The 25,790-nt window shown below is 37.8% G+C and overlaps 1 protein-coding gene and 1 pseudogene across 1 annotated transcript; one reads left to right on the top strand and one right to left on the bottom strand.

Moving 5' to 3' along the window:
- The first annotated feature begins 5,132 nt into the window (after positions 1-5,132).
- On the top strand, positions 5,133-25,790 carry RHAG (Rh associated glycoprotein). Its single transcript, XM_029945042.1, has 10 exons — positions 5,133-5,337; positions 13,393-13,576; positions 14,181-14,331; positions 16,574-16,721; positions 16,828-16,994; positions 18,708-18,845; positions 19,512-19,633; positions 23,696-23,769; positions 24,107-24,180; positions 25,711-25,790. The coding sequence occupies exons 1-10, from the start codon at positions 5,181-5,183 to the stop codon at positions 25,741-25,743; spliced, it is 1,248 nt and encodes a 415-aa protein (XP_029800902.1). The 5' UTR covers positions 5,133-5,180; the 3' UTR covers positions 25,744-25,790.
- LOC115297235 lies at positions 12,282-12,453 on the bottom strand (annotated as a pseudogene).

Genomic DNA, 25,790 nt, shown 5'->3' with positions numbered 1-25,790 from the left:
TGAAAAAAGGAGACATTCGTCATGTACTTAATAAAAAGCTTATCTCAACAATAATCTTGGAACTGTTACATCTACATCTTACCTTTGCTATAGGCAAGATTTTTCATTCTAAACATTTTGGAAATGTGAATGGCAAGGAGTGACCCACTCAAAAGGGGACGTGTTTATAGAATGTCAATGATGCCTCAACCCTTGTGATAACAATCAGATTTAAAGATGCTTTGTACCTGACCATAGGTTGATGAGATTTGTCCATTTAATATGTATGTGGGGGGGGGGATAAATCCATGTAAGTGATCCCCAATCTACCCAGAGTAAAAAATACATCAAGTAAACATGTAAGCATATTAAAAACTATGTAATGTGGACTATAAATGTATATATAGCAGCCTCCAACAGAATAGAGATGTAGCTTCCATATCGTTTGACTTGAAAAGTACATAAGACCCATTTTTTTCTCAGTCTATGAAGTTTGAAGTTCATGTTGATTTTAACATTCTACAAGAAAGCCACTACATCTTAGGGACAAAGTTTGCATATAGTTATTCAGTAGAACAACTATATGCAAATACAAAACATTCTCTATTGTCTATATTTCTATTTCTGTCTATTGATATCTATCTTAATTTGATAGAACTTTCCAACTTGAAATAAATTGTAAAATAAAATACAATAAGCAAAAAACAGAGCTAAAATAAAAAAATCCTTTCTTTGATATTTCAGAAGTGTCTTTGATGATAGTTTCAGTATCTTGAGATCAGTGTGAACATAAATTATCTTACATAAAAAAACAAAATGGAATAGCTGAAAGAAGGGATATTTAGGATATTTCTCAAACCTGTATTTGGCCTGCTCTGCCTTCTACTTGCTGTGCAATATTTAGCAAGTTGCATAAATTCTCTGGGCCTCAAACTTATCATGTCTATAGAGTTCTCTTCTAACTTGGCAAAATTATATTTACTGTCTTCACTAATGATCATTACTTCATAGGCTCTCTAGCTATTATGCAAAGCTGATCATATAGGGGGTATGGAATCAACTTGTCTAAAAAGTACAGGGTCTCCTAGGAGGATTTTGACTAATATTCCTCGATTTCTTGGGATTCAGAGTTAAGGAGATTTCTTGTTATAGACTAAGGTATCTGTGAGAGTTACCAGGAACAAGAAATGATACGGAAACTTGTGGGGTACCTGGATGGCTTAGTTGGTTAAGCAATCAAATCTTGATTTCAGCTCAGGTCATGATCTCACAGTTTGTGAGATCAAGCCCTGAGTTGAACTCCTCACTGACAGCATAGAGCCTTCTTAGGATTCTCTCTCTCCCTCTCTCTACCCTCCCCTTCTAGCACGCGCATGCACACACTCTCTCTCTATCTCTCTCTCTCTATCTCTCTCTCTCTCTCTCTCTCCCCCTCAAAATAAATAAACAAACTTAAAAAAGAAGGAAATGCTAAGGAAACTCGTAAGGTAAAATTACATTGAAGAAAAGGGGAAGTAAGGCCAAATTTAAAACAGACATGTTCAACCTGAGGCCTCATGAGTAGAATTCATGTTCATACATTTAAATAGGGAAAATGCATTTAACTGAAATTTAGTATTTCCATTGTAAGCATACATTAGTGGTTTTATGATTTTGTGACCAATAGAAATCACAGATAATTTTCTCTATTATACTTTTTCCAGATATCTTAAAATGAGCAATAACTATTAACACTCATTCTTCCTATTTTTAAATTATACTAGTTAATAGAAATGCACTGAATCTTGTTGTTTTGTGCATTAAAAGAAGTGTCTATATCAAACTTTTGGATTTTATTGTATTTTGATTGACAAATTTTAGTGTAACTAGTTTCCTTAGTAATTCTTTGTATTTTATTTTTGTCTTTAAGAAATACTTTGAGAAGGTGTTCAAAGTGTCCAGAGCAAAAGAAAAAAGAAAATGTTAAGAACCTCTGGCTTACAACAAGAGCCCAAGCTTTGGACAGCTACTTTGGGTAGGCTGGGGCTCACTCCTCTGGTCCTGTAACCCAACTCAGCCATAGTGTTCTAGGAAATAATGCTGAATACAGCCATGCAGCCTATGAGAAAGCCATAGAGGAGAGCACAAGGCCTCCAACAATAGCCCTAAGAAGGGGGAAAGAGCCTTTATGGGAATGAGAAGAACTTTTCCTTTATTAGATACCAAACAGTAGCAAAAAAATGTTCCAATCTGCACTCGGGAAGAGAAGTTGAACTGATCATCCCACTGGATGAAAAAAAGCCCACGGTCTCTTTTGGGAAATAAAACATTAAAGAAGCACCAGAAGGCAGTCACTGGACTTCAGATCAGGGTGGTAGTGGGTGTTTGAGTAACAGTTTAAATATTTTAAGTCAGTGGCGCAAGTTCTATTTGTGAAATAGAGAATATATCCAATGCAGTGGATAAATAGGCACTAACTCTGAGTCCAGAATACAGAAAATGCTGAAAACCTTTTAGCACTTTTATCCTCCAATGTCCCCTTGTTGTGGAGCTGCATAAATGGAGAAAAAGAAATTTAAGAGCAGTAGTAGTCCTATTTCAATCAGTTTTTCTAACAAAAGTAGGAAAACTCAAATTTAAGTTCTTAATAATTACCATTATCCCAGTTTACACGTATGCAGAAATTAAGATAAGAAATTGTCACTTTTCTGAAGCCGCACAGCAAATTGATGATCACCCTAGGATGAGAACATGGCCTACCCATTAAAGAGAGCTGCCTCCAGTCGTTTACACTAATCCTAATCTCCAGCCTGTTCTCTTGGTGGTTAAACACTGTTAAGAGACTTTTCTACGAGCTGTTATGACATTTAAGGTCACTACCTTGGGCCTTGTTTGCATATATGCCTGATCTTTGGTCTAACCACGTGTCATAGTTTGAGCTCAACCTTCAGTTTTGCTCAAACCACAGAGATCCTGATGATGACCCCTTACTGACTGGAATATTAGGAGAGAAAATAGCAACAATGTAGGTAACTGTTGTGAACTCTACGAACCCATAAATACAGCTTGTTAGGGTGAGGTATCCCTATCTCCCTCCCTCACACCCCCTGGATTGCCTTCTGAGCTTTCTTCTTCCTTCAAAATGTCTTTTAATTTAATTAACTCAAATGATATTTATGGATTGTCCACTGTGTGCTTGGCATGGTACTGACTCTGGAAAACAAATAACGGGCTAAGGAGACAACGGCTTCTGTCCTCAGGGAGCAACAGGCAGTGGGGGAATAGCCATTTTTTAAATGTAATAAAAATAACAAACACCACAGAAACATAGCACACACACCCACTATGAGAAGTGCCATGAAAGAGAAGACCACAATTTAATGAGCTCTACTAATGAGAAGCTGAATTCAAATGGGAGATTGAGGGAGGCTTTGTTGAGGAAGTTACTTTTTATCTGAGAACCGAAGGCTGATAAGTGTGAGGTATGGGGAAAAAATATGTGAAAAAGGTGTTCCATTTAGAACAGTGTGAGTTAAGAGCTAAAAGAAAAAAATAACTATGTTCCCAGATTGTATGTGATTCGGTTTATTTCAGTGCAAAGGTTCAGAAGAGGGGCAACGGATCTGAACTCAATGGCCAATACTCCAGTATATCTACTATATTTCATCATTTTTAAATAGTTTAAAAGCCATTTTGATTTACGGTATTTTTTTTAATCTCCTCTTACACTTTGTTACTTTGTTTTTTACAGCCTGGTGTATAGTTTATCAACATAAATGCTTTGCATTAATGATTTGCTGGCGTTCTCATGAATGCTCTTTGGGCCACTGCAAAACCAGAAATCAAAGTGTGGAATAGACACATATATTCCCATAGCTGAGTATGTGAACCCACTCCTTCCATGCCATCCTGTAAGGAACAATGGACATGGCCATTTCCCAAGTCTTTGGGCTGGAGATTTATAAAATGCCAAAATCACTTAGTCCTAATATCTCATGTTCTATTGTGGACAAATGGAGCAGAAAAACAAAAACAAAACAAAATAAACTTGCTGCTTTCCTTTATAAACATTTGTTGTGATATAGAATTTGGCCTAGCAGCCATTTGCACTCATATTCTGAGTAGAATCTTTTGACAATGGGACTTACTAAAAGAATTTTATTTAACTGCTAGCCCTAAGTTCTCAAAGTTCTCTATTCTGCTATGAGAACAATTTCAAGATAGAGGCAAGAACTGCCATGGTATTTTTTAATTACTTGGCATCTTATTTATAGGTGACTCTTTGTCAAGAGCATGGATTAACTATGCTCCTGTTTAAGTTCATTCTCTTCTTTTTTAAGACTAAGATATATGTCAACATATTTGTGTTCTCATATATTTTCATTTGTGTAAAACTGAGTATGGATTCAAGAAAAACATTACTCTAAATAAGCAAAACCACTTCTTACAGTGCTATATATTCTATGTTGCCCATTGGCTAATATCCAACATCTAGTATCCTTAATATTGAATGCAAGGCCTCTTACCACCCAGATCAGCTTTATCCCCAGACACTTTTTTCTTCCCTCCCCATCTCTCCTATATTCCAGCTTTGCATAACTAATAGCTATTCCTCAAATATTCCATGTTTTTCTAAGCCTATACTAGTCCATCTATCTGTCCTATTAATAAAGCTTATTTATTTTTTAATATCCCTGTCAATAGTATTTTATGTGCTAGTGTTCTTAGTCCAAGACTGAATAAATTGCTGCCTTAAGTATGTTACCTAATACTTTTGTAACCACTATTATAATACCTGTTTTTATACAATCATTTGCTTATATTTCTGGAAGTTAATAGATCCAGTCTATATTTTTTAGTTCTGTGTCTCCTACAGAGCCTCTCTCAGTGCCTGTCATACAATAAGCAGTGGAGAAATGCCTGTTGAATTACACTAAAAAGATTCTAGACACTTCTGTGGACTAGATCATTTCCTTCACCTGGCTTCTTCCAATCTACATCATATATTCTTCACACTAACATTCAGAATGATCTGATTACAGAGCATAGTTCTCCCCAAGAAGTGGGGGTGTTTTCATTGGTCTCGCCCATTTTTTTTCTTGCAGTGTCATTGAGTGAGTTGAACATACAGCCTCATTCCACACACAGAGCAGTCTCTCTGTTCTTATCAACCTCCCACAGCCTGTGAAGCCCTCAGTGTGCCTCTGTCCTTTGCCACAAACATGAGGCTCAAATTCCCTATGGTGGCCTTTGCCTTGGAGGTTGCCATGATTGTTTTATTTGGAATCTTTGTCAAGTATGATATAGAGCAAATGGATCTCCATCAGCCCAACACCACCAACTCAACAGAAGTGGACAGATACCTTGAGTTGCATTCTTGTAAGTAGGCAATCTACTTCTTATTACACATTTTGGGGGTTTTAGAATGTGAACTCATTTTGGGGATTTAGAATGTAAACTCTTTGAATTCTGTAATGGAGCACCCTATAGAATTTATGATACTTAGGAGTGTGGAAGGTATTATTATAAGTTTGTGCTGAGGTATCTGGTCCATGGCAACTGGTCTCTGTAGTTAATGCGTTTGGATAGAATCCGTGTCTATTAAAATATCAGTACAAGAAGGCAAAAATTAAAATAATTGATCAATCTTTTGTGTTGACTATATATTAAATGACATTAATTTCCCCTTAAATTGATCCTGAGTTTTGTAAGGTATAAAAATATCACACACCACCCCTCAAAATAACAACACAACAGAGTCAAAGGTAATTTTCACCGAGAGAGTAGAAACAAAGTGAAGTATTGAGACTTCAGTGGTATAGGAAGTAAATGGATGCACTCTGGGTTTTATAATGCTCTAAAAGTAAAGTAATTTGTTCCTTAGCAATGGGAAGAAAAGTGTGAGCACCTAACATATTTTAAAAGCAGAATCCTTCCCTGGGAATGGTAGCTGATGAAAAGAAGACATTTAGTTCCAAGTTTGACAGGAAGGCTATAAAATAGTTAATATAACAATAATAATGACCATTAACTGGCTGCCTATTATGAGCCAGGCATATTCATTACATACTTAACCAACCAGGGAGGTGAAAACATATCCCTATTATATACACTGTATTTTTTAATAAGGCACACAGATATTTATTATTTATTAATTAATTAATGATTTAATTTTTTAAACGTTTAAAATAGTAGCGATGCTTATAATAGTTCTATAGCATATACTGAAGCTTTTTAAAAACCATACGATATTTGTTCCCTCACTCCTACATTTTCTTGCAGAAGTTTATATAATGGGGAGTATTCTCATGCAGACATTGTGACCTACAGCTGCTAAATGACGGAGCCATATTATCCCCAGTTAAAATAGTTTGTGGAATAGACTTAGAAGCTACAGGATTATGGTTAAACATATGTATTTTTTGTTCTACATTTTCTACATTTTCCCCTACATTTCAAGTTGACTCACACAAAACTTAGATGAGAGCATAAGTCATTAAAGAGAAAACTGTTTCACATTCTCTGGTTAAGAAACTTTCAAGTCAGACCCTTGGTGGTGCCTGCCTCCTGCCGTGTGAACTGTGCCAAGCGGGGGGAATCGAGTACCGGGAAGGCTCTGCTCTTGCGGAAGGAGCCCACTGTGTGTCACAACACACAGCGTCCGTTGCAGTGTGGCAAAAGTTTTGAGTTTTTCACAAATAGGTAATGCAGGATATTAATTTATATTTTAAGTAAAGCCACTTAGATAGGAGTTTATTCATCACTTGCATCCTGCTATGTTTTTCTGACGAGTGGTGTGCGTGCTGTCACACAGCCCATCCCAGGGCACAACCACGCAAGTATGTGGCACATTTGAATATCAGGTTTCATGTCCTGAATGACTCCACAGACACTCATTTGAGAACAAAGCAGTATTCTATGATTTTTTGGCCTTTGTGGCACCTGGCAAAGTATTGGTCACTCTGCTGAGGCAAATAATTTGACAAAGAGTGAAGTTTTACTGTGATTGTCTGCTAATTCTTGCTAAATACAGACAGAGTGGAGAAAAAGAGAGTTGAAGGAGAGGCCTGTCAATGTTTTATTAGAGATTCCGCAGACACACACTTTTAGTATCTATGGGACATTAATGCCACATCCACGATCATTTTGTACTCTGTTACATTAAAATCCATCGGTTTCTGTTGCACTTTAGTAGAGCTTTTACCAAGGTCAGCTCTTGTTATACTGTGCATCAATCATTTGAAAACTATGGCTTCACAGTTATGTAAATATTCCAAACATGGACGTATTTCATTATGTAATAACAGAAGAGGATACTTGTTAACATCACCCACAGTCTCACAGAAAACGCTTGGGAACTATCAGGAAGCTGATAAGCTCATAGTGGCAGACACAAACTCTCTGAAATACTATTTTGTGAAGTCAAACTGTATTACTGGCAAGAAATACTGTTTATTCTTTTCATTGTAGTGACAGCCCCTCTTCATTCATTTTTCAGACAATGTCAATACTTGTCTTAAAAACCATAGTTTATGCCAGTCTTCATTTCAAGTAAAAATTGTGTTCCATGAAAAAAGTTGCTAATTCAGTTGGTACTCAAACAATAAAAAAAAGTGCTATTATTCTGAGATGACCATCATGTCTCAGCAGCATTTTAGTATAATTTTGCATTTCAGCACACTAACTCATACAGAATATTAAAAGGATATGTAGACGAGATCAGTAGTTAAACTGATCATTTTTGCTGCTTCATAAAAGAATTATTCATTAAAACTTGCTTTTTGGGGTGCTGGGTGGCTCAGTCAGTTGAGCATCTGACTCTTGATTTCAGCTCAGGTCATGATGCCAGGGTTGTGGTCAACCTCCCAATCCCACCCCTTGTCAGGCTCTATGCTGAGCATACAGCTTGCTTAGGATTCTCTCTCTCTCTCTCTCTCTCTCTCTTTCCCTCTCCTTCTCTCGTTCTCTCCTCTTCTCCCCCAGTTGTGCACTCTGAAAAGAAAGAAAGAAAGAAAGAAAGAAAGAAAGAAAGAAAGAAAGAAAGAAAGAAAGAAAGAAAGAAAGAAAGAAAGAAGGAAAGAAAGAAAAAAAGCAAGCAAGCAAGCAAGCAAACAAGCTAGTTTTCCCTGCAAGTGAGTGGTTATTAAGAATACCACCTCAAGGGGCCCCTGGGTGGCTCAGTCGGTTAAGCGTCCCATTTCGGCTCAGGTCATGATCTCACAGTTCGTGATTTCAAGCCCTGTGTCAGGCTCTGTGCTGACAGCTCAGAACCTGGAACCTGCTTCGGTTTCCCTCTTGTTCTCTGCTCCTCTCCAACTCAAGCTCTGTCTCTCTCTGTCACTGGAAAACAAATGTTAAAAATTAAAAAAAAAAAATGCGACGACAACCAGCATGCTTTGATGCCATTGCTTTCATCCAGGCTAAAGTGCCTGTGTTTTACATGCATTTATTTCATCTTCTCTGGAAATACCAGCACAGTGAAAAAAGCAAATTACACCGTAGAATTATCATGAAAAGAGTTTTCACCTCTCAGATCCCCTAACAGAGCCTCCAAGACCCTCAGATGTCTGCAGATCACGCTTTGGGAAACACTGAAGACATAGGTAAACTAACAAAGGATGTACACAGCACTAGACATTATTTTATGAATTTCAATACCAGCAATGGATTAAGTACAATAATTTATTTTTCAAATCTACATTTAAGAAAATTTTTAAAAATCTACATTTAAGAATTTGTTTCTATATTTACTCAGATATTATTCAGTTCATTTATTACCAAAAGATTCAGCAAATCTAGATATATGCTATAGACAAAGAGTAATTGTGCAGTGTAAATGATTCCTAGAGAATTGCTTGCAGTTATTCTAAGTGTTACCTGAAATCGTTACTTCCTGAATTAACATATTATCTGTGGTTTATAATCTAACACTAAGATATCAGCCTCCAGTAGAACCCTATGTTTTGCCTTTGAATAGTTTTTGTGTACTGGAAAAAACTGGAAGTGATGGGCACAAATAAAACTCAAACCCTGGTAATCAAATACCATTCCCCACTCAGGCACATTGGAGAAATTGTTGGTTCAAGGTCAGGGTTAAAGAAAGCACAATGTAAGCCAAGGGTGTTTGGGGGTATGCCAAACGAACACAGGATCCTGCTTGAAGCAGCACCAACTAGACAAGTTGGGCATAAATAGAGAGTTAAAAATAATAATGATGGTAATAGTAACTCATTGAAATAAAGATAAAGGAGCCAATGAACCCATAGATACATTCCCCAAAGTGGGTAAGGGGAGAAAGAGGAAGCTCTTTGTTATAGAAGAAGGCCAACTAATTAATACAAAAGGAGCAATAGACATAGAAAATTACAATTTTAAAATTAAAAATGTACTAATTGATTCCAGCAAGGTTCTTCAATGAATGCAAAAACATTAGGTAAAGTTACTGGAGAACACACACCTCTGAAAGAATCACCCCACAGTCTATTTATCATTTTCAGCATAAGGTACATTTACGGTGAAGAGATCTGGCAGAACAGTGTTACCCGTGTGGTCAAATTTACCATCACCAATAAGAGGACAAAAAATTATGCTCCACCAGGTGTGGTACAATGGGAAGTACACAAAACTACCTGTACAATATTCTTCCCAGAATACCTAATCTCATTCTAATTATGGTGAAACAGTCAAATAAATCCAAATTGTGGGACATTCTACATAAAAGACAAAACAACACCTGTGGGAGAGCTGATCAAACTTAAAGGAAAATAATGACACATGACAAACAAAAATGTATGACAGTTGAATGGATAAGGAGTTAAAAATCCTATAAAAGAACAATTTGGGGACATTAGAGAAATTTGAATATAGATGCTATATTATATATTATATTATATATGTATCAATGTCATATTTCTTGGATGTGACGATGGTATTATGGTTATTTAGGAGAATGTCCTTTTCCTTAGGAAACTCATGCTAAAGTGGTTGTGGGGCGAAATGTCATCTCACTTTCAAATGGTTTAGGAGAATATATACATACATATCTGAAGAGAGAGAGTGAACAAATACGGAAAATATGAACAACTGATAAATCTAGGTGAATAGTACATAGATGTTCATTGTACTATTTTTCTAAATATTTGAATATAAGAAATTAAAATGTCTGGGAGACGGGGGAGTAAAGATACCACCCTATGGATACCTTTCTGTCAGAAAAGATGAATTCAGAATATTATCCCAGTGGTTCCAAGGACTGGAACTCTCTATGAGCTAAAAATCTACATGCTGGCAAACATCGTGTCAGCCCATGTCCATTAAAAAACAAAACAAAACAAGAAAGCCAACCAATTCTAATTGGCCAGCTGAACAATTTTCACCACTTGATTAAGAAAAACAATTTTTCTGAATAAGGGCCTGATAGTTCCAGTCAGATGAACACTCAGTGGCCCTCACAGGTCACCCATTTATTCGTGCTTCTCTGAGGCTGTATCTGAGGCTTATCTGTAGCTGGACAGCTGCAGGTGCCAGCCCTTCTGCCAGGGTCTAGTAGGGACAAGCCACATGATGACTCCTGCCTTCACACTTGGATTCACTTTCTCCTGAAAGAGTGCCTTATTGGCAGTCTTGCTCAATTCTCTATTTGAATAAATGACATGTGAGTAACAAAACAGACAAACACACAAGCAAATGAAATAAAATAAAGGGGGATATTTGTGATGTTACAGCTCTGACCAGTAACACTGTGCAGAAGATCTGGTTCTTGAAGGATGTATAGAAGTTTGTCAAGTAAAGAAGGGTTGGGTTTGGGATGGAGAGGACATTCAACACAACAGGCATTTATAGGAAATAGAGGGAAAGGAGGGGTCTGTCTCATTCATTTGTTGGTAGTGGTGGTAGAAAGTATGTTGGAATCATCAGTTCTAGTTTAAACATGTTGAGTTATCAGAGCTTGCAAGATATCCTAATACAAGGTAAAGGTGGAAGTAAAACAGAACAAAAATACCAGACATCGCCACATTTAGTGTGTAGACTAAAATCACACTCTGCCGAGACTATGTGTTTCAGAGAAGCGTTTCACAGTTCTTAAAACCTGTTGAAAGACTTCCCAAAAAGAAGTTCAATCTCCTTTTCTCCTCCAGAAAATCTTTATTCCTTTGATGGCCTTCTTGTACCATAGATCTAATCTCATGGTCCTCTTTCTAATCCCACCCACAAATTCTTAGAGCAGGATAAAAGGTAATACATAATCCTAATTGTTTATAGTTCTTTCTTACCCATACTTTTTATACAGAATCATGATCAAGAGCTTTCACAACTTTGTAAGCTCTCTTCAGCAATTTAAATAATAGACGAGGTTCTTAAGCCCCCTTGTGGTGAAACACAAGAATAAGCTTTGAGCGGGAAAAACCCATCTGAGCACAGTTAATATATATGGTCACTTATATTTCAAAAACCAAACAGGTTCATGCTAATTGACCATTGCCCATCACAGGTCTTGTAAAATCTCAATGCCATCTGCCTTATCTAACAAGAAGGACTGTGCAGGATTCTTCTCTCTGAGACTTCCCTCAAAGCTGCTGATAAGGGACAATTTTCAGAAACCTATTGCTTCCTTTCTCATCTTCTTCATACTTTCTTTCCTGGGAAGCAGCTCCAATGAACAATAAAATGGTCAAAAGGCTCATTGCATGGATAGAGGTGCAAGAGTAAACAACACTAGTGTGTGCCCGAACCATGTTTGGACTGTTCTCGTTCTCTTTATTCTTAAAAATTGCTTTCTTCATGCAGAAATTAGATTGACTTCTAGACCACGGAAGGGCCCTAGTAACTCAGTCCATGATGCCAATGATATCTGCCTGTCTTGTTATTCGTCCTAGAGTAATTAATACCTTCGGATAAATCCTCATGCCTACAAAAAACCTTCAAGAAACCTTTGAAATGCCGGGTACTTTGGGAGCGTCAACATCTTCATCCACTTTGGGGTGGGATCACTGTCACAGATTAGTTTACCAAATTTAATTTGCAAAGTTTGAAATAAATGTGATATGCAAGCTGTGTCAGGAGAGAAGGGAAAGTTCTGCAGAGAGGAATGAAGAGAAGGTGCTACAGGTTGGGTTCCCTGGGAATCAGCCTTTCAGACAGGCGTTAGCCTGAAAGAAGTTTTTAGGTAGTGCCTTAAGTATCAACACTTGTAGCAGGAAGGTTTGCAGGGAAAAACACCACAGGAAACCCTGAGCTGGGATTGTCTAGTTTCAGGTGGTTCTTCCCTGAGGCCAGGAGATGCTCATGTGAGTCAGTTATTGGGTACAGGCTACCCCAGGAAAAGGCTGTGACCTTGACAAGAATATTTCTCAGAGAGAATTGAGAGCTTCAGACTCTAGGTAGCAGCACTCCCTACAACCGGGTTAAATGGAAAAATAAGTTCTTCATTTCTATTAGCAATAATCGCACCTCAGATAAACCTCATTGGCTACGATACTGCCACTGCACAAAGCTAAGTTCTTCATTTCTAAAGGGGGTATCTGGGCAGTGTATCACAGCGTCTCTCCTGCAGCAGACAGACCTGAGCGCTGTAGTCTGCCAACGCCAAACACACTGTCTCCTGAACCTAATGGTAGGACAGAGGTAGGAAGAACCAGAGGGTAGTAGCATGTCTCTGAGTTCCTGGGAGGCCAACGCTCCGCCTTGGTTATTTTTCCATCTATCTCCACAGTGCTCAGTACAGGGAGAAATTGGTGGAGTCAGGCCTGGATTCAAATTCTAACCCCACCCTTTAGATAAATTAATTAGATTCTAACATTAGTTTCCTCTGAGATATATTTTTGAAGTATGTCCTCCCTCATGCCTGTTTCCACTTAGACTCCTGGCCACAATGATTAACATTAATACAATACTTGAAAGTTTTATTTTTTTCTCTCTGTTTTTATATTTGTGCCCAATTTGACCTCAATTTGCTTTGTGTATATATTAGGTTGAACCACAAGAAATTGCCAATAGTTGAATCATTTTCATTGGTAATGTGGAAAATGCTAATGTTGAAGTATATACACAATGCTGTGTGGAAGACAAGAGGAAATATTAGTTTTCCTTGGGATACTGGGAAGGTCTGCAAGAGCGGTGATGTTTGCATTGTTCTGTGCAAAGTTTTCCTCAGGTAGAAAGTAATGGAAAACTCTTCAGGGAGAGGATGAAAAGCACACAGGTATGAGAGCACATAGTATTCCAAGAATAACTTGAATACTTGTCCAAGGTCTCATGTTTGCTAAGGAGCCAAGCATGCACTGAAACCTAGCCTTTGGCTGCCCAGTTAATGCTCTCCCTTTGCAGTATTTTATGTAAAAGATGTCACATTTAGTAAATGGGCTATACTATGATGTCACATTTTATTAGTTCTCCCTTAATGCAGAATTTTTTTCCTCTACTTTTTTTTTTCAGTGTTCCAAGATGTACATGTAATGATATTTGTTGGGTTTGGCTTCCTCATGACCTTCCTGAGAAATTATGGCTTCAGCAGTGTGGGCATCAATCTACTCGTTGCTTCTTTGGGCCTCCAATGGGGCACTTTTATTCAGGGGATTGTGCACAGCCATGGACAGAAATTTTACATTGGAATAAAAAAGTGAGCATCCCTTATTTTCCAACCGTTGTGTGTTTAGAGCAATTGTTTCTCTGCTTCATCTCTTGTCAGTCAGCCTCTGAACCAGCTGGCGCATGGTCCTTCTTAGACAACAGAAGATTATTGGGATCCCAGGATGCAAATCAATACCTTGCTCTACTGAGCAGGATCATATAATCGTGTCTATATCCTCTCTGGTTTGACTTTTTATGAAGATATAAGGAATCTTTCATAAAAAGATTATTCCTTCCATTCCAGCCACAGGGGGCAACATCCTCCATTAGCTGTTTTTCTACATTTCTATATTTACATTTTGAAACGTGAACACTGTAGAAAAGAATCCATTTATCAGATCAACAAAAATAAAGAAAAACCCCAATGAGATCAAGCACAAGTAGGTCAAAATATAAGAAATATTGGAGCAACTAGAGTGTATGGCAGGTGGAAAGTGGGAGTGTGTGAAAGGGCACCTAGCAAGAGCACCTGCTGGGGAACACTGGGGGAGCGGGGCTTGCACTCCCGATAAACTGGTGCTATATTTGATCCCAACTCACAGTTTTATGTTGGGTGTGCCTTGTTCAATGTATTCTTTTCTCTGTTCCCTTAGCATGATAAATGGAGACCTCAGTACCGTCACAGTCCTGATTTCTTTTGGAGCTGTCCTGGGAAAAATAAGTCCAAGCCAAATGCTGGTCATGACAATATTAGAAATTGCTGCCTTTGTTGGCAATGAATATCTGGTTGGTGAGATATTTAAGGTAAGGATTAGAGGATTTATATTTACTATTTTTGAACATCAGTTCTAGTTACCTAATGGATGTCCACCCTACATAGGGACAGATCGGTGAGCATGATACCTTAGCAAGAATAATTAAACCCATCACTTATTCGAGTGCCTACCATAAGCCAGGAGTCTCATCAACATTACCTCATTTCATTGTCACTGCCACACTATAACCTGGGTATTATTAGTTGTTACAAATTACAACTAATGATCACAGATACTGAATGACTGTCCCAAATATGAATTCAAACCTAGATTTTTCTAACTCCACAACTCTTTTCATTATATTATATTTCCTATCAATAATCAATTCCTATTTTTATTTCAACTACTAGGTGACCTTACCCTTCCTAAGGCTTTTGTCAAAGCCTAGAACAAACTTCTCCCCTACCATGAAAAGCTCATTGATTCCCTTGAGAATAATCAATAGACTATTTCTGGGAACTCTCTGGTATTGAACATTTAATTCAACAGCAAATATTTTTTAAAGTTTTTTTTAAATTTCAGTTAGTTGGGGCACCTCGCAGTTTTACTGAAATGCCAGTTGGTTGAGGTGGCTCAGTTGGTTGAGCAACTGACTCTTGATTTTGACTCAGGTCATGATCCCAGGGTCATAGTATAGAGCCTTGTGTCAGGCTTTGCACTGGGCATAGAGTCTTTTTAGGATTTTCTCTCTCTCTTCCTCCCTCTGCCCCCTCCGCTGTTTATGCTCTCTCTCTCAAATTAAAAAAAAACTCCAGGTAGTTAACATATAGTATAATTTACTTCCAGATATATAATATAGTGATTCAACACTTCCGTACAACATCTATGGTCCTCACAGCAATTGCTCTTCTTAATCCCCATCACCTATATAACCCATCACCCCACCCAACTCCCCTCTCAACAGAAAATATTTTTGACAACTTTCTAGGTATCATGTGATTGTGATTCTGACAGACAAAACAGTGAAGTCCCTGTCTTTATAGAGTTTACAGTCCAGTGAGAGAGACAGACATCAAACAGATAATCATGTATCACCTACCCACCTATAGGCACATGCACACATACACACACATACAAAAATATTAGTATAAATTGCAATACATGCTATGAAAAGTAAGTAGGGGGGGCTATGAGAGAACATAACTGGAAGACCTAATTTAGATAGTGGAAGCAAGGAAGATGCCTCTGAGGAAGTGACAGCTCTCGAAAAGCACATAGGAGTTTATCAACTATGAAAGTCTTAAATAAATTAATAAATTTGTATCATTTTCCTACCTTAATACTACTTAGTAAGTATAATAGGAGGTAGGCATCAAGTTTGGCACTCCAAACTTTCCCTCTAGGGGCAGGAGAATGTAGAAAACTGGATCAAATTCATAGAGTGTTCTCAAGAGGGAACTAAATACATTGCTTTAAATGAACCTTGGACCTCAGCTGGCTTTCATGCCATCATATAACAAGAGTGAAAAAATATGGGGAAAGAGTCGAGCTTTTTAAAGTTTCAAGTCTTTGGGGTTCTTGGGTGGCTCAGTCGGTTAAGCATCCGGTGGCTCAGGTCATGATCTCAACGTTCATGGGTTCGAGCCCCACGTCAGGCTCTGTGATGACAACTAGCTCAAAGCCTGGAGCCTGTCTTTGGATTCTCCCTCTCTCTCTGACTCTCCCCTGCTCGTGCTGTCTCTCTCTGTCTCTCAAAAATAAAAACATTAAAAAAAAATAAAGTTCCAAATCTTTGAATTGCAGTGGAATGAGCTTTAACTGTAATGTCAAATGAATGCAAAAAATTTCTTTGTTTTGAAACAAATGCAGTGCATAGTTATTTCACTAAGAATTCCCTGACCTGGAGAAGTAACCTAAAGTGAATGGAGTGTCCACAAAGACCTACCATTATACAAACATAGTCTTACTAAGTCTCACCATAACTATATTAGCTGGGTAATGTTTCCTACTTTACAGAAGCAGAGATCCAGAAGAAATATGGTAATTTGTCTAAAGTCACATTGCAAGCAAGTACCTGACCTAGCATTGAAAGTCAGTTCTGCGTGTCTCCAAAGGCTGTATTTTTTCAAATTTCTATATCCTGTTTTATCCTCCTTTCTCTGACATATCTTTTCTTTCTTTAAAAATTTTTTGTTATTATTGTTTAGCCAATGAAGCAGTCGTTTCATTGGCTTTCCTCCCACAGTGAGACTCAATCTCACCTCTAATAACATGAATGTTCTGACCCTCAGGCCTCTGACGTTGGAGCATCAATGACGATCCATGCTTTTGGGGCCTACTTTGGCTTGGCTGTAGCAGGTATCCTGTATCACCCAAGCTTAAGAAAGGAGCATGAGATGGAGAAGTCTGCATACCACTCAGACTTGTTCGCCATGATTGGTGAGTAGAGATGAACTCGCCTGATTCAGTACCCAAGGCAAACTGCTTCTCTGGGGGACTGTCTTCGATTTCCAGAACTAATATCCCTTTTTGTGTTTTCCTGCAGGGACTCTTTTTCTGTGGATATTTTGGCCCAGCTTTAATTCAGTCATCGCTGAAACTGGAGAGATGCAGTACCTGGCCATCGTAAATACATACTTCTCTCTTGTAGCCTGTGTGCTCACAGCCTATGCATGTTCCAGCCTCTTAGAGAAGAGAGGCAAGCTCGATATGGTAAGTGCGTATTAACCAGCATGGGAGTCGCTACCAGACGGACGTTAATGGTTCAGAGGTCGTTTCTGCCTCGCGCTGGGCAGGAAATTACAACCCTGCAAACCTTGCCGAATATTTTGAAAAGAACATTCATTTGTTTCTTCATCGAATTTGTGTTGTGGCAAATCAAAAAACTGTCCTCGAGGAATTGACAGTCTATTAGCAAATATAGTCATGCAAAAATCAAAGATTTGAGGCATATTTCTTTAATAATAGAGCTGACTTGTCTCCAAGGTCATGGAAACTTTTCCTTAGAAACAGGACTTGCCGAAAGTAGAAAAAGAGAATGAGAGAGGTGGAGGATGCAAGTTGATTTTGTTTTCCTAAGCTGCAAATATCCCTCTCAAAGGAACAACAAGTAATGACGAGGTGGGATCCTGAATAGGTCATTGGAAAAGGAAAAGGACATTAGTGGGAATAATGGTGAAATTTAAATAAGACCTTTAATAGTATTCTATCAATTCTAATTTCCTGGTTCCATGATTATGTAAGATGTTAAGATTAGGGGAAACGGGGTGAGGGATATATGGAAACTGCAGTATTTTTGCAACTATGGCATGAGTCTAAACTACTTCAAAACAAAACATGTTTTAAGATCCTCCCAAGTTGGTCTCTTTTTTTAAATTTTTTTTAATGTTCTTTATTTATTTTTGAGAGACAGAGAGAGCAGGGGAGGGTCAGAGACAGAGGGAGACACAGAATCTGAAACAGGCTCCAGGCTCTGAGCTAGCTGTCAGCACAGAGCCAGACGCGGGGCTCAAACCACGAACTATGAGATCATGACCTGAGTCGAAGCCAGATGCTTAACCGACTGAGCCACACAGGTGTCCCCCAAGTTGGTCTCTTGAGTTTCTGGCCTATGAACTAGAGAAATGTCAGTGAAGGAGTAATCCGCAGATCAGTGGCTCTTCTTTTTCCAGCTTCAGGGAAGAAAGGGATATTGTGTTTTCTTAAGGCATACCTGAGGACATGGATTTCAGTGCTGTACAAATTGTTAATGAAAGAAAATTAAAAACAAGAAAGGAAAAAATCACACATGTAGTGCTCAGTCTTCTTTTAAAACACTGATGGGCTGTCTTCCTTAGCAGATATATGACAAGATGATCCTTCTGATGAATTCTGGTAAAAGGAAGTTGTTCACTCTATCCACCATATTTAAAGTTTTTCAGCACAGTGACACTTGTGAAAGCTGTTGTCTTTCATATACAATGTGCATATTTTGGTGCCTCTGCATTTTCTTTTTGAGTGTTGGAATATCATGGACTCTGCAAAGCACACAGCAACCACAGGCCTCTTTTGGTTCATGATAACCATAAATGTATTCCCAAATCGAATAATAGATATAACACTGCTAGAATGATTGCACTGTACACTCCCAAGCCTTCCACTACAACCTCTTTTGTTTTCCTTGCGTCCCTCCCCAAACTTGTCTCACTAACTGGATCACTCAGGCACTACTACCAAGGAACCACAGCAAGAAAGATTTCAAATATCAGCTGCTTGGAAGAAAGACTTTGTGCAATTACAAAGAACCCTACGTTTAGAAAAGAATCCATAGCCCTTTGAACTGAAGAATGTGCCATGGAGTCTATCAAGCCCTGGACAGATTCCTTCATTCCTTCTGAAGTCTCCTTCCTTCAGCTCACTCCATTCGTGTTTCTGTGCTCCTCGCAGGTTCACATTCAGAATGCAACCCTTGCTGGAGGAGTTGCTGTGGGCACTTGTGCGGACATGCCGATCCGCCCCTTTGGGTCTATGGTCATTGGGGGAATTGGAGGAATCGTCTCCGTGTTTGGCTTCAAATTCCTGACTGTAAGTATGACAGGTGCTCTTAGTCAAACTTTTATCTGCACCATCATCTTCCGATATCCCACCAACAGAAAAGCTGAGAGAGTTCCTTTCATCAGCGCCTCTCCTTGTTTGAGGCTCATTTCCTTTCCTGTCAGAAATACCACTCACATTTCGGTGTACAGTGGTTTCTACTCTTCCCTGACTTCTTCTGTGTACCGGGAAAAATTGATATCAATTATTTATCAATTAGTATAAATAATTATATAACTATTATAAATTATATAACTATTAAAATGATAAAAACTATCTTAAATAGTTATGAAACATTGGACTGAATGTTAAGTACTTGTGTTACTTTCCTCAGGACAGTGCCATTAAAGTTTTTGTTGATGATGACGTTTGTTTGTTTTGCATAATTAAGGACTTTGTGTCCTTTGAAGGGGATTTTGAATCTGATTAATAGATAAGAAGGAGGAGGACTTGAAATCACTCACCTTCAAATCCATCTACTAAAAACTTACATGAGTAGTTTTGCCACCAATGTATTTGGACTCTGACTTAAGCGCAATTTAGATATGGATGGCAAACTGGGCTATAGATAAAATTTTCCTACATAGTCACTGCCTTCAGTTATAAAACTTTGTATGTCTAACAAAATAACAGAACTTCCTCTTTTTACAATTTTAGCCATTTTTTACCACTAAATTGAGGATCCATGACACATGTGGTGTTCATAACCTGCATGGCTTACCTGGTGTGGTAGCAGGTGTTGCAAGCATTGTGGCGATAGCCTTGGGAGCATCTAAGACGTGAGTTAAAGAATGGGTTTTCCTGAACCCTGAGGTTTGATGATTTGGTGGGGGGGGGGTTGTTTATTTGTTTATTTAGAGAGAGAGAGAGAGAGAGAGAGTAAGCAGGGGAGGGGCAGAGAGAGACAGAGAGAAGGAAAGAGAGCATCCCAAGCACACTCTGTGCTCTCAGTGCAGAGCCTGACTCAGGGCTTGACTTCAGGAACAATGAGATCATGACCTGAACCAAATCAAGAGTCAGACACTTAACAGACTAAGTCACCCAGGTCTGATGTTTTATCTCACTCTGGGAAGAATCTGGTAATGAGAGAGCTTTTACTTTAGCAATCCAGTCCAGTATTCCTAAGTATGTCCTTACTGAAGCAAAAGAGACACAACTGAGAGAATAGAATTCTATGGGAAGATGGTCTTAACTAATGTTACTAATATTGGTTGGTTGGTTGGTTGAATGGTTTTACTTAACAGTGTCAATTTAAATTTTTCTACCATAGGCAAGTGTCTCCTAGCAAATATGGCAATTTGATAATCACAATTAGAATACAGTAGTCTTGCTCTTTTAGTTGCTCTCACCAAAATGAAGAAGAGGGCATATGTGATGAGCTGAGCAGTCATTTTGTATAATCAACACATAAAAGAATGAATTCGCACAATGTAGAAAGCAGCTGGATCTAGAGAATCAGGAAGACTGGCATATGGCTCGGGCTTTGGTATTGACTAAGTGTGGGGCTTTACAACTCACTCAACCTCTGTGGTTCTCAGTGTTCTCTTCTGTAAAATGAGAGAATCATACTATTTAGCCTCTAAAATTCCTTCAAGCTCTAACAGACTTAGATTCTTCCCAAAAGGGGTGTAAGTGTTTAAATGGCTGGAGGAAGAACAATTATCAGTCAAATCCAAGACAATAAAAGTGTAATAAGCCATCAGTTGTCACGTTTAGTCAACAAGCTTTGAACAATTTGGTATGAATGTCATCCATGCAAAACAGATAAAAAGATCACAGTCAAGATCATTTAGAGATTAAGTAAGGGGAATCAAAATGCTCAATTTTTAAAGCCAACTGAAAGCATGATAAGGTGAATATGTTTGAAAATGTATCGAAGTGATTCTTGACTACAGCTGAATAATTTGAAAAGAAAAATCTCTTTAATTTTAACAGATTAAAATTCAACTCTGTTGAGACCAGTAATGATAAATATTTGAAAAATTAGTTTAATCATATTTTCTACTCAACAGAAATTTGCTTCAACTTTCATGTGTAGAGTTGACCCTTTTCTTCTGTGTTTCTTTTTTGTCCCCTTTGCACATTTGGAGAACAACCCCAGACTTATGCACATTTTTTGCAGTTCTCTCTGGGACCTAACATCTGTTGAGACTAAATGCAAACCTATTTGAATGCAAACTAAACACGATAAAAGCAAGAGTCCATGAGCTCAACTCCTAAATGGTATAGTGTGTAAACACTCTGCAAACACTCTTAAGATGTCATTCATGATTAGACAGAAAGGAATTCTTGAGCATCATGCCTGTACCAGTTTCACGGATGCAGTAAAACAAGCCTATCTGGCTTTCACAGGCTGGGTCTTGCTGGGTGGTCAAATTTTGGGAAGGTTCCGTGGTTGAGAGTCTAGTGCCTGGGTATGCAGTTTTGGCAACCACTTCTCAATGTATTCAGCGGGATTTGAGGGAGGGGGGGTTGGATGATAAGCCTTGGAAGGTCTAGTCACGTGGGTGAAATTCACATACATCTCATGTGAGTGAAATTCACAGACATCTCACACACCAGACAAAATATTTTGGCCAAGAGCCAAGACTATTTACTCAGATGTTTCTATTCAGAATATTAAAATACAAATCAGGTTTCTTGGTAAGGATTGAACAAGAAGGAAGTATTCTTAAGGGACATATGTGTACATTAGTGCAGCCTAATTCTAATAATGCTCTTAATTTTATTAAACGTCTTGTTTTCCAAGCCCATTTTATCATGGAAATCTTTTCATCAAAAATATTTTTTAATACTTTGGAAAAGGTTTTGGCAAATTCTGGTAAAACTAACAGGCAGTTTACAAAAGAAAAAATCAAATGAATAAATATATCTTAAATATTCAACCTCACTAGCAATTAAAGAAATGCATATGAACACGTTACCAATTTTTCAGCTACCAAATTGAAAGATTAAATAAATAATAATACTGCATGGTAGCTAAAGTAGAATAATGGGGATTTGAATTATTTTGAGTTCTTAATTATTTTGAACTATTTTTCTATTTGGAAAAGCCCTGAAGAAGTATACAAACTTTTACTAATACTTTCATTTCTAGCTGGTTTTATTTTAGGGAAATTATTAGACAAGTTCATAAACATGTTCATAAGAGGATGTGTTCTCACAGCATTTTTTAAAAGCATGAAACATTGAAAGCAATCTAAGTATCTAACGAATAGAGCTATAGTTACAGTACATTTTACAGGGTAGTACTTGGTAGCAACTGAAATTATGATCCAGGTCCACATTTACTGACATCAAAGGACACTGACGATTTAATGACAGAATTTTATTTTTTTTTAATTATTTCTTTATTTTGAGAGAGAGAGAGCATGCCCTCATACATCTGAGCAGGGAAGGGGCAGAGGCAGAGGGAGAGAAGAATCCCAAGCAGGCTCAGCACTGTCAGAATGGAGCCCAACACACAGCTTAACCCCATGAATCATGAAATCATGACCTGAGCTGAAATCGAGAGTTGCATGCTTTAACAGACTGAGCCGCCACAGTGCCCTGGGAAAATCAATATTATAACATGATTGCATTCTTGTAAAAATATATGTTTACATTTTACACTTTTATTGTAATTAAGACTTGAGGAAAATTAAGCTTTTTCCTTCATTTTCTGGATTAATGGTTTCTCATATTTATAATGGTCTCATATTTTTACAACGGTCATGTTTTACCACTACATTTTTTTTTGTTTAGTAGAAAAAATTTAAACCCTTCAAATAAAGAGAAAAAAAATCTGAGTTTAGTGACTTCTCTCACTTGGATGATGGAGATGAAACTCCAAGACACTCTCATTTTCCAAACGTTTGCTTTCCCATAAACATTCATTCAATCCTTCAACAACTATTTATGAATTGCCTACTGAGAGTGAGGTACTGTGCTAAAAAGGTATTCGCAATCCTAGTCCTCACATAACAACTTTATGCATTTCAATAGCTTTTTACTACAGTCTTCCATTCCTCAAAACTGTTTTTTTTTTACTAATTTTAAGGTAACTCCATCTAAGATGACTATTAGAGTTTTTTTACTATATTCAATGAGTTGTCTCTATGATATATGCTAAAATTAGCTTTTCTGATTTTATTGATTTTTTAAACTTTATTTTTTAAGTTTACTTATTTATTTTGAAGGAGGAAGGAGGGAGGGAGGGAGAGAGAGAGAGAGAGAGAGAGAGAGAGAGAGAGAGAGAGAAAGAGAGAAGGAGAAGGGTTGAGACAGAGTGAAAGAGAGAATCTTAATCAGATTCCTTGATGTCAGCACAGAGTCTGATGAGGGACTCCAACTCACCAACTGTAAGATCATGACCTGAGCTGAAACCAAGTCAGAGCTTAACCCACTGAGCCACCTAGGAGCCCCTGATAATTGATTTTTTAATTAAATTACAATAGTTTCTTTTAGGGTGGAGTGAGGGAAGGTGGCAGCTCATGTTGTATATTACTTCATCCTCAGTGCCTAAAAGAGAGCATACTCAATAAATATTTGTTGAATGAATCAGGAGCAGAACCTGGTACTGTATTTTTAGAAAATATTAAACTCTTTCTAAGTTAGATCTTTTCATTCCTTCTGAAGACAAAGGTAATTTTTGCTTACGTGTTTATAAGGACTTTTTTTTTAACATTTGCTCAAGAATTTCAAAGAAAATGAAAACAGGAAATAAATTTGTAACAAACGTTTGTTTGCTGGTGTAATGCTGTTCTCTGTCCTGAAGGTGGCTAGCATCCACTCCCTCAGGAAATGAGATTTGCTTGTTGGTAGCATGTAAAAACAACTCTTCTTTTCTTTTTGCTTCCTAGGTCTACCATGGCCATGCAGGCAGCTGCGCTAGGTTCTTCCATCGGAACGGCAGTTGTTGGAGGGCTGATCACAGGTTAGGATGAAAAGAAAACACTTCCACGTACCTCATTCTGTCAGCATAATAGATGATAAACATATTGAGTGGTAAATTTGAAAATATTCTAATCTTCTGACAGTAATCATGTAAGCTCAAGGTGATGATTTTATATCTAGCTAGCTATATTTAAGATTTAATTTTTTCAGTAATCTTGACACCCAGCATAGGGCTCAAATTCACAATCTTGAGATCAAGTCTCTACTGACAGGTAGAGCCAGCCAGGTGCCCCTTATCGCACTATTTTTAATACCTATGCAAATAGGTTTCCTCTTCAGCATCATAACTGACTTTTTTCCCCTCCCTTTTCTCATAGGTTTAATTCTCAAGTTCATTGTCCGTGGACAGCCATCTGAGAAGAACTTCTTTGATGATTCTGTTTATTGGAAGGTACTGAAGTGTTCTTTTTTTTTTTTTTAACTTAAATTTGAGTTAGTTAATATACAGAGCAATATTGGTTTCCATAGCAGAATTCAGTGATTCATCACTTACATACAACACACAGTGCTCATCACAAGTGCCCTCCTTAATTAATGCCCATCACCCATCTAGCTCATCCCCCACCCACCTTCCTCCAGAAACCTCTAGTTTGTTCTTTATCCTTAAAGAGTGTCTTACAGTTTGTTTCTCTTTCTTCTCTTCCACCCCCCTTCCCCACTGCCCTCACCTTACCATAGGTTCCCTATTGGCTCAGTGGATAGGGCATGTGACCCTTGATCAAGGCGTTCTGAGTCCAAGCTCCAAGTTGGGCAGAGGGTTCATTTACAAAAAAAGGAAGTCAACCAGATTTAGTATTACTTAAAAAAAATCCGTGTTGTTTCTTCATTATTTAAATTGTAGAAACTGCTTTTAAGAAATCAAGAATATATCCCTCTTAGGAAGACTTACAAATACAGGTTTTTATTCTTAGATGTGATGCCCAATAATTGGATAACTGAAGTTTATCCCAACAGTTTAATGCAAACTATGGTGGGGTTTACATTCCTACTTTTTTCTTTACAAAAGTTATAATTTTGAATAAGATACAAGAAAGATGAGCTTTGGTTTCCACTATTGTTTAAATTGCCTGCAAATCTTTAATAGATGGGTTTTTGAACTCCCAAAATGCTGCTTTTAGGAAGAAACAACCAAATTTAGACTTTCCTTCTTGATTTATTTCTCATGGAATTCAGGAATCAAATCTAGGAAAGCTATATTGCTCCCTGCTATAGTGTTCTAACTAAGGATGTAAATGATGATTATATTAGTGAAAGTTTTGCTCAACACACACCTAAATGTCTGGTCTGGCATCCTTTCAATAAAATCTGATAAACTGCCTATTTATAGAGAGGAGTTAAGACAATGTGTCCAGGCAGATAAAATCAGAAGTTACGGTCTTTTCCAAAGCAGAAAGGACATGAAGAAACGACAGAACTAAGTTAGCCAATGGTCTTCACTCCTCTGAGAGTAATAAAAAGCTACTCATAAAAATAATAGGAATCTTGGGCAGTGGCATGAGATTTTAGACCATACATGAGAGTGGGCAAAAGCACGTGGAATATGGGAGGTCAAAGAATCTCATGAGAGGTTTAATGAATAACAAAACAGCAGCCTCATTCTATCCTCCAGTGTCTACTCATTACTCCATTCACATTTCCCCCAAATTATTTCCTGCAAAGTTGAAGAGTGATAGATATTTTGAGGTGTACAGTGGGACTTTTGGGGATAACAGGTTTGGGAAAGAGAATGCAGTCAAGGTAAGTGAGATAAATATTTTTGTTATTTTATTTTTACCTAATGCAAACAATTTTTATCCCCAGTTCTCTGGAAGGTTGGATAATAATTACAGAATATACCTTTGTTTCAATACTAACCTCTGACAGGCCAAAGTGAAAGAAACTAAAAAGTGCCCTAACCTTGTTTTCTTTAAATGTCCTCAAGGTCACCAAAGAAGACCATTATCAGCACATGTGACAAACACAGCCATCCGGAACCTAAAGACTAAATACCTCCTGTGCCCC

The sequence above is a fragment of the Suricata suricatta genome, chromosome 7 (genome assembly GCF_006229205.1).
Source record: "Suricata suricatta isolate VVHF042 chromosome 7, meerkat_22Aug2017_6uvM2_HiC, whole genome shotgun sequence".
Lineage (NCBI taxonomy): Eukaryota > Metazoa > Chordata > Mammalia > Carnivora > Herpestidae > Suricata > Suricata suricatta.
The sequence above is the reverse complement of the archived record's forward strand: the minus strand, read 5'-3'. Positions and strand labels throughout refer to the sequence as shown.